The sequence below is a fragment of the Coccinella septempunctata genome, chromosome X (assembly GCF_907165205.1).
Source record: "Coccinella septempunctata chromosome X, icCocSept1.1, whole genome shotgun sequence".
In the NCBI taxonomy this organism is placed as follows: domain Eukaryota; kingdom Metazoa; phylum Arthropoda; class Insecta; order Coleoptera; family Coccinellidae; genus Coccinella; species Coccinella septempunctata.
In genome coordinates this window covers 20,205,204-20,218,991 of record NC_058198.1, presented here as the reverse complement: position 1 = coordinate 20,218,991, position 13,788 = coordinate 20,205,204, and the positions used below count along the sequence as shown (strand labels likewise).

General features: G+C 38.7%; 1 protein-coding gene across 1 annotated transcript; it reads left to right on the top strand.

The window, feature by feature from the left end:
* Positions 1 to 11,251: 11,251 nt before the first annotated feature.
* LOC123322330 (splicing factor 3A subunit 2-like) lies at positions 11,252 to 12,884 on the top strand. Its single transcript, XM_044910272.1, has 2 exons — positions 11,252 to 11,263; positions 12,435 to 12,884. Exons 1-2 carry the CDS (start codon positions 11,252 to 11,254, stop codon positions 12,882 to 12,884), a joined length of 462 nt encoding a protein of 153 aa, XP_044766207.1.
* Positions 12,885 to 13,788: the final 904 nt, after the last annotated feature.

Sequence of the window (13,788 nt, the reverse complement as noted above, 5' to 3'; positions counted from 1 at the left end):
GTTTTTATTTGTGGTATAGATCGGATATAGGATTTTGGGAATTTCGTATAGAGTCGAAACGAAGAGCGTTAATCGTTGACGACGGAAAAGTGCGGGAAGTGCGGTTGAGTGTAAAGAATTCGCCGTACTGTGCGAGGAAAGTCTGGTGATCGAAAAGTTCACCAGCAACCCCAGGCGAACGACGGTCGCTGGTCGCAGAAAAAGGTAGAAGGTTCCAATTTTTGTTTGTCCAGAGTCCTGAAAGCTCCTCTGAAATTCATGTGATTTTTGATTATATTTTTATTGTTGTTGTGCAATTGAAAACAGAGAATTTTAAACCAAGATTTTGTTGGCGAAATTTTAATGATTATTGCTTTGCGCACTTTGTATGTGCGAAAGAAATTGAGATTTTATTTTGGGTCGTTATCGACCAAATACGTGCTTGTATTCAAATACCTGGAATAGATTTATTCGTTAAATTTTAACAGAGTCTCATTTAAATTTTCTCCCCAGAAAATATAGAAAAAACATCAAAGTCCTGTCCTTCGCGCGACGGGCCGAATCCACCATTTTTGCCTTTAAAAGGGCCTTCAATTTTGTGTGTTAACATCTTAAAAATAATCACCCCTTGTTCAGTGGAAAGCCGCTCTTCCATTGATTCCAGGTAAGGGGTGTTTTATTTCACTGGTGACAGCGGTGGGATGATGTTAGTTGATATTTCTGGGGTGGAATACTAAATTCTTTTATTTGAGAAGTTTGGAATTCAAAGTTTTTGGTTGTTTCTAGAGCGTGTTAATCTAAAGCTAATATTTTGTTAGGCGTCATTGTGGAAGTGAAAAGTACTGAGAGAATTGGTTTTTAAGAATTTTTGCGGTTGATTAAGGGTTTTCGTGGAATATATGATGTTTTGATTATATTAATGAATTTGAGGAGGACTTTCGGATGAAGGAACTGTGAGTTATTTTATTGCCAAGGATAATTTAATTTTGCGTCGGTTTTGGTTCATTTTAAGAATTTTTGTGAAAAGTGAAAAGTTAAGTTGCCAACAGGATTTTTTTTTCTCTCTTTAAAGTTTAGCTGCGGAGATATAAGGGAAAGTTGAGTAGAGTTGGAAAATTTCGTTAATTTCTCTTCAGTGAGTTGGATCAGAATTTTATTTCAAAATCAATAGTAGGTATTAAGTTTCAAATCTGGAGACAGTTGAAAAATTTTATTTGCGAAAAGCATTGGTGTTCAATAATTTTGAAAGATTTGATTGATGGAAACCTTCAGAAAGTAATTGAGTAATATTGAAGATTGAAATTTAATTTTTCGGAAGAATTTTATTGTTTGAGGGTGCATCCTTGGCTGATGGTGAAAGATATATTTTTTTTTCAGGATATTTGTATATTACTGTGTGGTATTGAAAATTTTTAATTTGAAGTAGTTTGATGGTTTTGAAGTGAATATTTCGAAAATTTTTTTTTGTTGATGTTGAGTATCAAATACGTAGGATTTAGAACGTAGAGTTGATTGATCGGTTATTTTTTTCAACAGAAAGCGGAATCGCAAATTAGTTTGTTTCTTTCAAAAAATTTTTGCGAAATTATGATCAATTTAGTTAACGCGAATATGGAAAATTAAGAATTTTTTTTTTTGTGTTGTTTTGTCAGAAGTTGAACACGGAATTAAATATTTACATTTTTCCAATTTGGACGTTTGAATACTTTGGAATTTCGGTCATTTTAATTTAATTGTTTAAAATCAAGTGAACATTAGGATAATTTGGAATTTTAAGCCAGTTTGATTTAATTTTTCTAATTGATTTGATAAACAGAATAATTTGGAATTTAGGACAAGATAGGGTTGCAGGAATTTTTTTTTTTTTTCAGGAATTGTTTATTGAATATTATTTTCTGTTGAAATATAATTTTTTTTTCAGGGCGTTATTTATTTTTCGATATATTATTTGCGTTCAGGATAAAAAAAAAAATTTTTTTTTAAATAATTTTTTTTTCAGGACGTTTGCATTGAAGGTTTTTCTTGAATAGTGAGATTATTTGGTGTGTAGAGTTTGACTAATTCTATCGTGTGTGCGCAGTATATTGTGATTTCGAAAAAGGGAAACTTGATTTTCAATATCTTTGTGGAATTTAAAGATAGTTTTCAAATTTAATTTTTATTGAGGTTAGGTTTCGGAAATGTTGCCGGCGGCTAATGCTAGTAACACCACCCCTAGTGTGGCGGCAAAAAGTTCTGTGCAACTCCCTTTCATGTATTCGTTGGGGATGCTCGCGACCACTCTTGATGGGTTCTCCGGTAAAGATGTGAATAGATATTTTGATAAATTAGAATTACGAGCAAAATTAGATGATTGGAGTGAGGACGATACCCTCATCTTACTAAAACTTAAGCTTGTGGGTGATGCCTACAATTTTTTTAAATCGGATCCTACTCTAAATTCTTTAACTTATACTGATTTAAAAAATAGATTCATACAAAAATTCACTTCAGATAGATTGCCGGGCGAATACCAGTGGAATTTGAGTCGTTGTTTCCAAAGACAGGACGAGGATGTGTCCTCGTTTTGTACCAGATTGCGCACAATAGGGGCTAATTTGTTGATCGAGGATCTGGCCGGAGCAAAGAAAGAGGAGGAGCCTGGAATACAGAAGAAGAATAAGGATTTAATTTTAAATCAATTCAAAATTGGTCTCAGGAAGGATGTCATGAAAGAAACCGGAATTTTATTGTTGAAGGAAAAGGATTTGAATTTGGAAAAGGCAGAAGAATTAGTGCGGTTACAGGAAACAACCAATAGGATGTTGCAGGGGAGGTTAACAAATATGAGGATATCAACAGTTGACACTGGAACGGTGTGTCAATTGTGCGAAAAGGAGGGACATTCGGCGAAGGAATGTAAAAGTACCTGGCGAGGTCAGGGAAACCCAGAGAAAAATAACGGAAGGAAGTGCTTTTCTTGCGGCCAAACGGGACATTTTGCGAGGGAATGTCGGAATAGCAGGAAAATGGGACAACAGACACAAGGATCGTGTTATAACTGCAATCAGCAGGGACATTGGGCAAGGGAATGCACCAAGGAAAATTCATTTAAACGAAAAGAACAGAGACAGAATTTCGGAAATGGGTCATGGAGGAGAGAGGAAGTAAGTACACCTGGTGGGCGACGTATGAGCGGGGATAGGGATACAAGGTATTCCAGCAATAGGGAAACACTTCAATTATCAGGAATTAACATTTCTACCGGCGCGATTCCGAAGCAATCGCGATCTCCGTCTAGTTTTCGAATGAAAAATTCAAAGGAGGATGGGCAAAATCCAGTTTTACAGGTCGACGGACATGTAAAGAAACTGTATCAGGTCGAGGAAAATATACGGAAGGATATTAACAATATTAGAATAGTGGTACCAGGCATATATGGTCGAACGTCGGGAGATATACCTAATCTTGTAAAGCTGAGGGTAAATGGTATTATTAGTTATTGTATGGTAGATACGGGGGCCGCAGTGACGCTGATAGGAAAGGGGTTGGTATCGAAGGAGGATATAGACTGTGAAGAAATGGACAATTATCAGTTGACGAGTATAACAGGGCAACTTTTGAGAACATGGGGTTTGGCCGAGGTGGCCATAGGACCCGAAAATGGATCATGGGGGACGGCCTGGAGGGCCGTGGTGTGTGATAATTCCACATTAGGGGATGTTCAGGTGATTTTGGGAAGAGATTTCATGTATGCTAACCAGGTGCATATCGATTATGTTCATGGCCCTTTCATAACAATCAGAGGACAAATTTTCAAATTATTATCGAGAGAGATGATTGATAACTTAGAGAATCCGGACCAAGCTGGGGTAGGTCACATGGGTGGTGATGGGTCGGCGAACCTAGAGTCGTTGGTAGAAATTCCGATAAGGGAAAGGGATAGCGCCGTTAAGAAGGAAATTAAGGAGAATAGCGTCGAAAGGGAAATCGCTATGGAACACATTTCGAAGGCTAAAATAGGAGTTGTGAATCACAGTACACAAACGAGTTTCATGATAGGAGCTGTTGAAGGAATTCGAAAGAAATCAAAAAATAGTAATCGTGATACTAGGAAGAAGACGATAGATGATAACAAGAAACAGGGAAAAGGGGACACACAAAGGTTCAATGAAATAAGCAGTTCAAGAATATACAGGAATGAAGAGGGGTATCAAGGTGATAATAGACCCAGGGGGTCGAAGTCGACTAAACGGGTGTCATGGGACATCGATGCAGAGGAATGTCGGATGGCAAAGTTTAAGTTAAGGGACCTGGTATATTTAGAGGAGGTATCTGAAAAATTGGGTAAAAATTGGTTAGGGCCGTACAGGATAATTGAAGTCTTTGATTCGGTAACCTGTATGATACGAAAATGTGGAGGTTGGGAGGAACGAATTGTCGATGTAAATAGGCTGAAACCTTATGTTGCTAAGGTTCGGCAAAAGCGCTCTGAAGAATATCTGTCAGGAAGGAAGGAAAGACTTAGGGACTTCAGTGAATCAGATTCGGAAATGGAGAAACCTAGGAGGCCTTATCCGATGTTGGTACCACAGGGGTATCAGACATATAATTCAGACATGGAATTAGAGAGCAGTGATGAAGACAGGGTAGAACCAGAAAGGATTGCAAGGAGGTCTACCCTGATAAGGCGTTCCACTAATATGTGGAGTAACCTAATTGGATAGGAGTCAGAGTACAGTTTTAGGGTAGCGACAGGAAAATATGTAAGATTGACCTGTCAGGAGAGTTGAATCGACTCCTGCCCTTTCGCAGATTCCAGGGGCTCTCACTGACCCGGAGAGCCACAACCTGAAGAGGGTCCGTTTTTTGGTTTTTTTTTGGGTAGTGGCAGGACCTTTTGGCTGACAGTCCTGAAAAAGGAATAATAGATCTTTCCCAGTCCACAGATTATAGGTAGAATAACAAGTAGGTCCGGTAATAATGAGTCATAGTGAGGGAACTATGACCGGTATAAAGAAGGGTTTCTTAATTTTATTTTTTTTTGCGTCAGATGGGCGCTAGGTAATATCCGGAGAAACCCTAAGTCATTATATAGAAGTCAGTTTATTTTCATTCAGATTGATATCATTTACGTAGCGGTCTTTGCTTTATTTCAAGAATGGTAGTTTTGGGAGAAATGTTGTAAAATAGACAGACGTATTTTGAGTTAAGCTGGACCTAAAGTCATTATGAGGGGATAGATTTCATAGAAGCAATGTACTATGTGTTTCTGTTAGGAGATTCATGTTGGAAGTTAAATTAACGATGAGGGGGTAATTTTGATTTGCTTACTAATGATATTCAGTAATAATGAAGTACATATATCGGAAAGAGATTAATTATCTGATAGAAATAATCCTGTTCGGAAAAGGATTATGAAGAAGCGTTGTGGTCACCCTTCAATGTGAGCACAACTTTTTGCATGCCATTTAAGATAAGATTTGAATTTTGTGAATATCTATGATAAGTCTTTTATGATGATTGTTTTTACCATGATTGTATTGCATGCTCATGGGAGATTGTTGTTGAGAGTCGTTGTTGTATGATTTTTGCATGTGTTTTTCGTTGTTGTTATTTCTTGTGATTAGTCGATAGGTTGGTTTTGGTCAATCAATTATCCAAACCAAGGAATCTTCGAAGACAATCCAGGGCAGGTTTTCAACTAGAAGGAAGGTGAATCATCAGGTCATCATCAGTGGAATAACCTCTGAATGGTGGTTGACCTTAGTTACCAGGTGGCGACGACGATAGTGAACCAAAGTGCGGCTAATAGATCGGAAATTACGGCAATTTCATTCGCAATGTTGAGAAACTTTAAGAACTCGAAAAAGGTTTGCGCCTATCAACTAGAAAGTTCGGAAATTTTTCGTAAGAATGGGACTGACATTCAATTTAATATATGGACTTGTGCCTACAAGGATACTCTGAACTGATCTAGTGCGGAAAATGGAACGATGCTGAGATGGTAATTGTCATTATCAGAACGACGATGGGTCAGCTTAGAAGGAAGGTTCTTCGAGAGATGCGAGTAGAAGGTATCCAGAAGAGACTTCGATAAGGGACGACGGGGCATCAACTGTCCACCATATACCTTGAAGGTCAAGAAGCAATGGAGTAAGCTTAGTGTACTGCGAATAATCCAATACATCACTCAGTAGAGAGTTTTACCAAGGGCGAGTAAGTGCGAGCAAATCCAACTTCGAAAGCACGATGCCAAAAACGTTGAAGAAGAACCATCTCCAGGGTTACGTCCATTTTACCCATAGTGATACCACACTGGATTGAAAGACATAGCCGGTAAACGATGTGCCGAGTAATATGCCGCGTCAAGAATTTTGAACTGAGCAGAAGAGTGTATGCCCAAATGATTATACGAAATGGACACTAGCACGGGTTGAACAGTGGCGTTTCGTGTAAAGAAACTTTTTCCACCTGAGGTAACTTTTGGTTTTTCCACCTGAAGAGTTATTCCATATGATTTCGACGATATCTATGGTTGTATGAGAATGTTCGCGATAGTGAATTTGAAATCCGAATAGTGGACCTAAAAGACTCCATGCTGGAGAAGTGAAGTAGCAGACGAATAATGCATTTTCCAAGAACTTGATTAATGATATTTGCATTTTGCATGTTTTCATTTCAATGATACTGATGCTTGATTGATTTTGTTTAAGTTAAGTTGATAAGGTATTTCCATAGTTGTAAAGAAAATTTTATTACTATTATTTTATAATGCTGTTTCAGTTTTTTTTTTGCTTATGAATTATGCTTAAACGCTTGGCACATTTAGTTTAGGATGTTTGAGCTTTTTGGTTGGGAGACGATGGACTAGTGGACCAGTGAAAGTCATGATAGGAATAGGGAAAAGTTATGGCATCCAATGCCAAAACTTTTTTTAAGGGGGGAGTATTGTAATAAATAGGAATATTGATGAGATATATATATGCTTATATAATAGAATATTGGGCAAGGAAATTCTTTCTCAACGTCTAAGATAATTGAAAATAAAGGTTTTGATGACAACCGCATTAATGATAATTTTCCACTCGGAAGATAAGTGTCGAAGAAGTAGAGTTTCATGTCGGACATGAGGCCGATTTTAAGTTAAAAGGAAAACGGTTTAGTTTAGACAATAACTCGCCCATAAGAGCTTATATATCAATTCAATATTCGAAGATAATTGATTCGGCGTTGTAAGAATTAGCAGGCTCTTGAGTTTTAACCGGCTAATCAATTAGTTCAGAAAAATGCAAGGTTAGCGCGTCGTGGAATAATTGAGGTGGAGAGGAGGAAAGGGAATTTGGGTTTTTGATCTAAGAAGGGGAATGATAAAAAGGAACCAAAAAAAGGGAAGGGAGTCAGTGGGAAGTTAGTAGAGGCGAAGAAAATATACGTCGGGAAGACGGAAGTAGAATCCGGGATTCTAATAGGGTAGATTTGGAAGTCCGAGAGTAGATTCGGCAGTTCGAGAAATTTAGAAGTATTTTTCGGAGTTAGGTCTCAAAAAGGGAGACGGGTACAAGCTATTCGGGGAATAGTGTAAGAGAATTAGTACCGTGGTTAAAGTCAGTTCAGGGCGTAACATTGTTTTTATTTGTGGTATAGATCGGATATAGGATTTTGGGAATTTCGTATAGAGTCGAAACGAAGAGCGTTAATCGTTGACGACGGAAAAGTGCGGGAAGTGCGGTTGAGTGTAAAGAATTCGCCGTACTGTGCGAGGAAAGTCTGGTGATCGAAAAGTTCACCAGCAACCCCAGGCGAACGACGGTCGCTGGTCGCAGAAAAAGGTAGAAGGTTCCAATTTTTGTTTGTCCAGAGTCCTGAAAGCTCCTCTGAAATTCATGTGATTTTTGATTATATTTTTATTGTTGTTGTGCAATTGAAAACAGAGAATTTTAAACCAAGATTTTGTTGGCGAAATTTTAATGATTATTGCTTTGCGCACTTTGTATGTGCGAAAGAAATTGAGATTTTATTTTGGGTCGTTATCGACCAAATACGTGCTTGTATTCAAATACCTGGAATAGATTTATTCGTTAAATTTTAACAGAGTCTCATTTAAATTTTCTCCCCAGAAAATATAGAAAAAACATCAAAGTCCTGTCCTTCGCGCGACGGGCCGAATCCACCATTTTTGCCTTTAAAAGGGCCTTCAATTTTGTGTGTTAACATCTTAAAAATAATCACCCCTTGTTCAGTGGAAAGCCGCTCTTCCATTGATTCCAGGTAAGGGGTGTTTTATTTCACAGAGTTATACCGCTCATGTATGTATGTAACTCGTCTGCTCTCGTTTGACCTGGCACTGTAATAATTTAATCATCGGGGAACAACATGGCTTTTGCAGAGGAAAGTCGACTTCGACCAATCTGTTAGTGTTTCTTGATAAAGTGAGTTCATCAATGGAAAATCTGTGTCGTGTAGATGCAGTATACACCGATTTTTGCAAGGCCTTCGACAGGGTCAATCATAGCATTCTGCTGATGAAGTTACGTAAGATGGGATTCGATGGTCCCCTGTTGAATTGGCTAGAGAGTTTTTTGCGAGGACGCTCCTTCTCTGTGCGTTACCGTGGTTGCTATTCAGAATCAAGTGGCGTTCCCTCGGGTGTTCCTCAAGGCTCCCACTTGGGTCCACTTCTTTTTATTTTGTTCATTAACGATGTATCCTCTGTTTTTCTTTATAGTTTTTTTCTCTTGTTTGTCGATGACCTGAAGATATTCAAATCTATTTCTTGTTTCGAAGATGTTTTGCGTTTGCGAGCAGATTTGCTTAGATTGTCTGATTGGTGCGAGCTCAATAGACTGGAACTGAACTTGTCAAAATGTAATGTGATCACTTTTTCTCGAGGGAGCGAGCCTTCTTTTAGCTATTCTCTTTGTGGTGTCACCCTCCAAAGGGTTCACGTGGTCAAGGATCTGGGTGTGGTGCTTGATTCGCGCTTAATCTTCGATGAACATGTTACCTATACCAAGAAAAGAGCGTTGAAGTTGTTAGGGTTTGTTCAGAGGAATAGTAGAGAGTTCTCCATTGAGATATTCAGACATCTTTATTGCTCTCTCGTTAGGACCATCCTTGAGTATGCCTCGGTTGTATGGAGCCCTTCATATAGTACTCGCATCCGAATGGTCGAAGGTGTTCAAAATAGATTTCTCCGTCTGGTGGCTTATAGGTTGAGAATTCCAAGCGTCTCCGTTAACTATGAGTTTGTCAGAACTAGTTTAAGTCTGCGATCTCTCAGCGACAGAAGGACACTTCTCGATCTTGTGTTCCTTTACAGGCTCTTGAATGGCTATATAAATTGCCCTGAACTGCTGAGCCTGATCAGTTTCAATGCACCTTCGAGGACGTCTCGTGTAGTCTTGTATTTTTATCCTGATCCTGTCCGTACCAACTACCGCAAGCATTTTTATATTAATAGATGTTTAACACGCTGTAACAGTATGTCACCTACTCTTCAGTTTTTTGGTTTATCATTATCGTTGTTTAAGGTGTTAGTTTTGAGTTTGTTGTAGAGTTTAAATTTTATTGTATGCAGTTTGTTTTATTTTTCTTTATATTATTATGTATCAAATGGGTTGTACCGTTCATAAATTATGCGAAGCATAATGAATAAATAAATAAATAAATAAATAAATGTTCGGTCGCCAGAGCCTCGTTCGTAAGAACAGGGTGCACCGCGAGTAGGTGAGGTTGGCATTTGAGAGGAGAGGCTATAAAACGCATCCTTCCTCCTTACACCCCAACGTGTTTCATAACTATATGAATTTTAATGATGAAATAATATAAAATGATTATGCGCATTGGAATTGAAACGCGTCGAGTTGCGTTATCACTAATAAAGACCATTCGATTGGTCGCGCATATGGGCAGATTTAATATTCCTACGCTAGTTTTTTTAAAGAAAAAAACGTTCAACTTATGATATTTCTTTATCATTCGTTCTAAAACTGTGAATGAGATATAGATTATAATAACTAACTCATCGTGATTGCTCGATTGGTCGTAAGAAAAAGGAATGCCTTTTTTTCTGTTCTGTTCAATTTTTTTTTGGGAATATTTTTTTATATAAACTTTGCCCTAACAATAATAAACACAACAAAAAAAGAATTGTCCAATTTGGTGCGATCGTTTGAACAATAAAGTATTTTGAAGTAAACCATTCTTTTTCATTTTTTTTCGTAGTTATTATTGTTCGATACATGATCGATTATTATTGTCGTTGGATATTATATAATGCGATACACAAATAATAGTGTTCGTTTATTTATTACAGAGGCAGAGGGAAGATAATTCTCGGTTGTTGAGGATTATGGAGGCGGTGGTGGCGGGGATGTCCCCCTACGTAAGTATGGGATCAATTATTGGGTTATTTCTTCATTTAGTATTTTGTCGTGCAAAATTTTATTAATATAATATGAAATAATATAATATAATAAATTTTGTTGTGTTTCTCATCTACCAATAAAGTATCATCGGCAGTTGCAGTCTGTGATACAATTCTAATTTATACAATCGATTGGTAGTTTTTCAAATACATACTATTATTAGCCTCCTATTTATAATCAAGTAATGAATTTCGTATTGAAGAAAAAAGATATCGATTGAAATTTATGCTGGGAAGAGTTTGCATTTCCTGAAACTTCTAAGGGTTTTCATTCCCAATCTGTGGAGAAATAACAGTTAAAAAGTATTTAAATAAACGATTTATTCCTGCGTAAATTTTTTTATTGGCTGTATTCCACAGATTGGGAGTGTACACCTTAGAACGTTCCAGAAAATAAAGACCAACAGTTTTTGTACTAACTATACGTTGCATAATTTTTACGTGTGTTATTTATCATTGTTCATTTTATAGCATCCACGGGGTCAACGGCGAGGGAGCAGAAGCGTTAGGGGTCGCGGCTCCTACCGCAAGTACAAATGGAGGAGTGGGAGGAGGGAGGCGAGGGCTGTGGAGGCCGGCCCCTCCACCGTAGAGGCGCCAGCGCCAGCCGTAGAGGCGTCGAGGCCGGCCGTTGAGGCACCCACGTCGGCCATGGAGGGACCGACGCCGGCCGTGGAGGGACCGACGCCGGCCGTGAAGGCGTCGACGGCGGCCGTAGAGGCGTCGACGGCAGTCGTGGACTCCCAAATGGAATAAAAGTTTGAAGAAGATATTGTTTTTTGATTAACGGTATTGTTGTACAATAGAAAATGGTCAATTGTACAATGCAGGATCCTTCGGGTGCAGGAGACTGTGGTGGGCATTATGCCGATTTACGTAAGTATGGAATCAATTATTTGGTTGTTTCGTCATTTTTTATTTTGTCGTGCGAAATTTCATCAATATAATACTATAATATAAAATAATATAATATAATAAATTTTGTTGTGTTGCTCATCTACCAATAAAGCATCATCGGCAGTTGCAGTCTGTTATACTATTCTATACAATCGATTGGTAGTTTTTCGAATACTATAGTATAATAGTATATTATTTAACGAGCGGTAATGTAGGTCATAACTCACGCAGATGAAGTTTGCAGCGCGAGCCGTAGGCGAGTGCTGTAATTCATCAAGTGAGTTATGACCATTACCGCAAGTTGAATACTATACTTTATCTACGACTTTAACAATAAATACTAAGATACTAGTACAGAGAAAGAACTTTATTGACAAATCTAAATAGTGACATACAACAGTACTATAAAAATTTTAGTTTAAATTTTCGGGCGATAAATTCTCTATGGTAATATTAGCAGCTCGCCTTACTTCTGGAGTTGTACATAATACTTCGTCTTCATTATCTGAATTAATTCTTTCGAGCAAAATATTCACAATAATTAGGTATCAACTTAATTTGAAAACGTCAAAATTATTCAAGTGACATTCCTTCCCTCAATATCAATAATGGACTCTTCCCTTTCGGCCAACCGGCTTATAGAAAAAGCACAGAGTCGGTTCGTAAATAATTCCAAGAATCTTTTCCGATTAATTATAGTGAGTTATAGTAGTGAGTTATTATAACTCACGTTGTTTGTTTACAAATACTATTAATTGCTCAAAAGCATTTGAATAATGAATATATAAACTAATAGGAGTAGATAAACGTAAATTCTATTATTTGAGAATTCTTGTTATGTTGTTAGCCTATATTTCTAATCTAGTAATGAATTTCGTATTGAAGAAAAACAGATATCGATTGAAATTAACTCTGGAAAGATTTTGCATTTTCTGAAATTTAAGGGTTTTCATTCCCAATCTTTGGAACAATACCAATTATAAAGTTGAAATAAACGATTTACTCCTGCGTGAATTTTTTTATTGGCTGTGTTCCACAGATTGGTAGTGTACACCTTAGAACGTTTCAGAAAATGAAGAATAACAGCTTTTCTACTAACTATACGTTGCATAGTTTTTACGTGTGTTATTTATCATTGTTCATTTTACAGTATCCACGGGGTTACCGCCGAGGACAACGCCGCGGCTGGAGTCGCGGTTACGGCCGGGGACGGGCGGGCCGTGGCTCCGTCCGCAAATATAAATGGAGGAGTGGGAGGAGGGAGGCGAGGGCGGTGGAGGCCGGTCCTTCCTCCGTAGAGGCGCCACCGCCAACGCCGGTCGGGGAGGCGTCGACGCCGGCCGTTAAGGCGCCCACACCGGCGATGGAGGAGTCGACGCCGGGCGAGGAGGCACCGACGCCGGCCGTGGAGGCACCGACGCCGGCCGTGGAGGCACCGACGCCGGCCGTGGAGGCACCGACGCCGGCCCTGGAGGCACCGACGCCAGCCGTGGAGGCACCGACGCCGGCCGTGGAGGCACCGACGCCGGCCGTGGAGGCACCGACGCCGGCCGTGGAGGCGTCGACGCCGGTCGTAGAGGCCCATGTAATAATGGAATAAAAAAATTAATAAAAGTTTTGAAAAGATATTGTTTTTATTAATGGTATTGTTGTACAATAAAAAACGGTCGATTGTACAATCCTTATTCCTATATCCTTACGTCGAGCAAACATTATCATACGTTGACATAAGGACGATGCAATTAATCAGTTTAATATTGCATAATGTTCTATTGGAGTATTATCATAGAAATCATAATATATATATACTCACTGTAGAATGCTAATCCAGTAGTAAGAAATGCGGCGAAAAATTGACAGTTGTCGTTAAAGCGAATGCGCGACATTAGTTTATTTCAACTCGAACGTCAGTACAATTGTACTGATTTTCTAAAACAAAGCATATATAAACACAATTAGTCTTCCATGCATGTGTTCAATACCGACAAGAAGTCCTGTATGAATCGAAAAATAAGTTCTTTCACCGAATGAAATATGTTTATTTCCAAGGGCGGCTCGTCAGAGGAGGCAAGGGAGGCTAAGCCTCCTCATGAAGCTTAGAGCTAAAATACATTCACTTCGGGCATGTCCTCATTTTCAGAAAGTAATTTCTATATACATTTTCCGAACACCTGAACTAGATATTCAGATAAAAATTAGTTCATTTTTCGGTCCTCCGCTCATAAAAATCCAGCATAACAATCATACAACCCACCGGCTGCGTACGCGTCCGCCGCGTCGAATGTGAATATTTCCTATTTCCTAGTACTGCCTTTTCGGACGGAGGCTGTTGGGCCTGCTGCCTCCGTTGATAGTGTAACTCACGCATACGTTCTCTGGACTCGCATACTAACCGAACAAGAATTCAGCTGACTTACTGTACCATATTCGCCCGTAAAATGTACCAGAGGAGGCTCAGCTCCCCTCTTCTCCATCGATTCTTTCGTGCCGTCTTCGACTATATT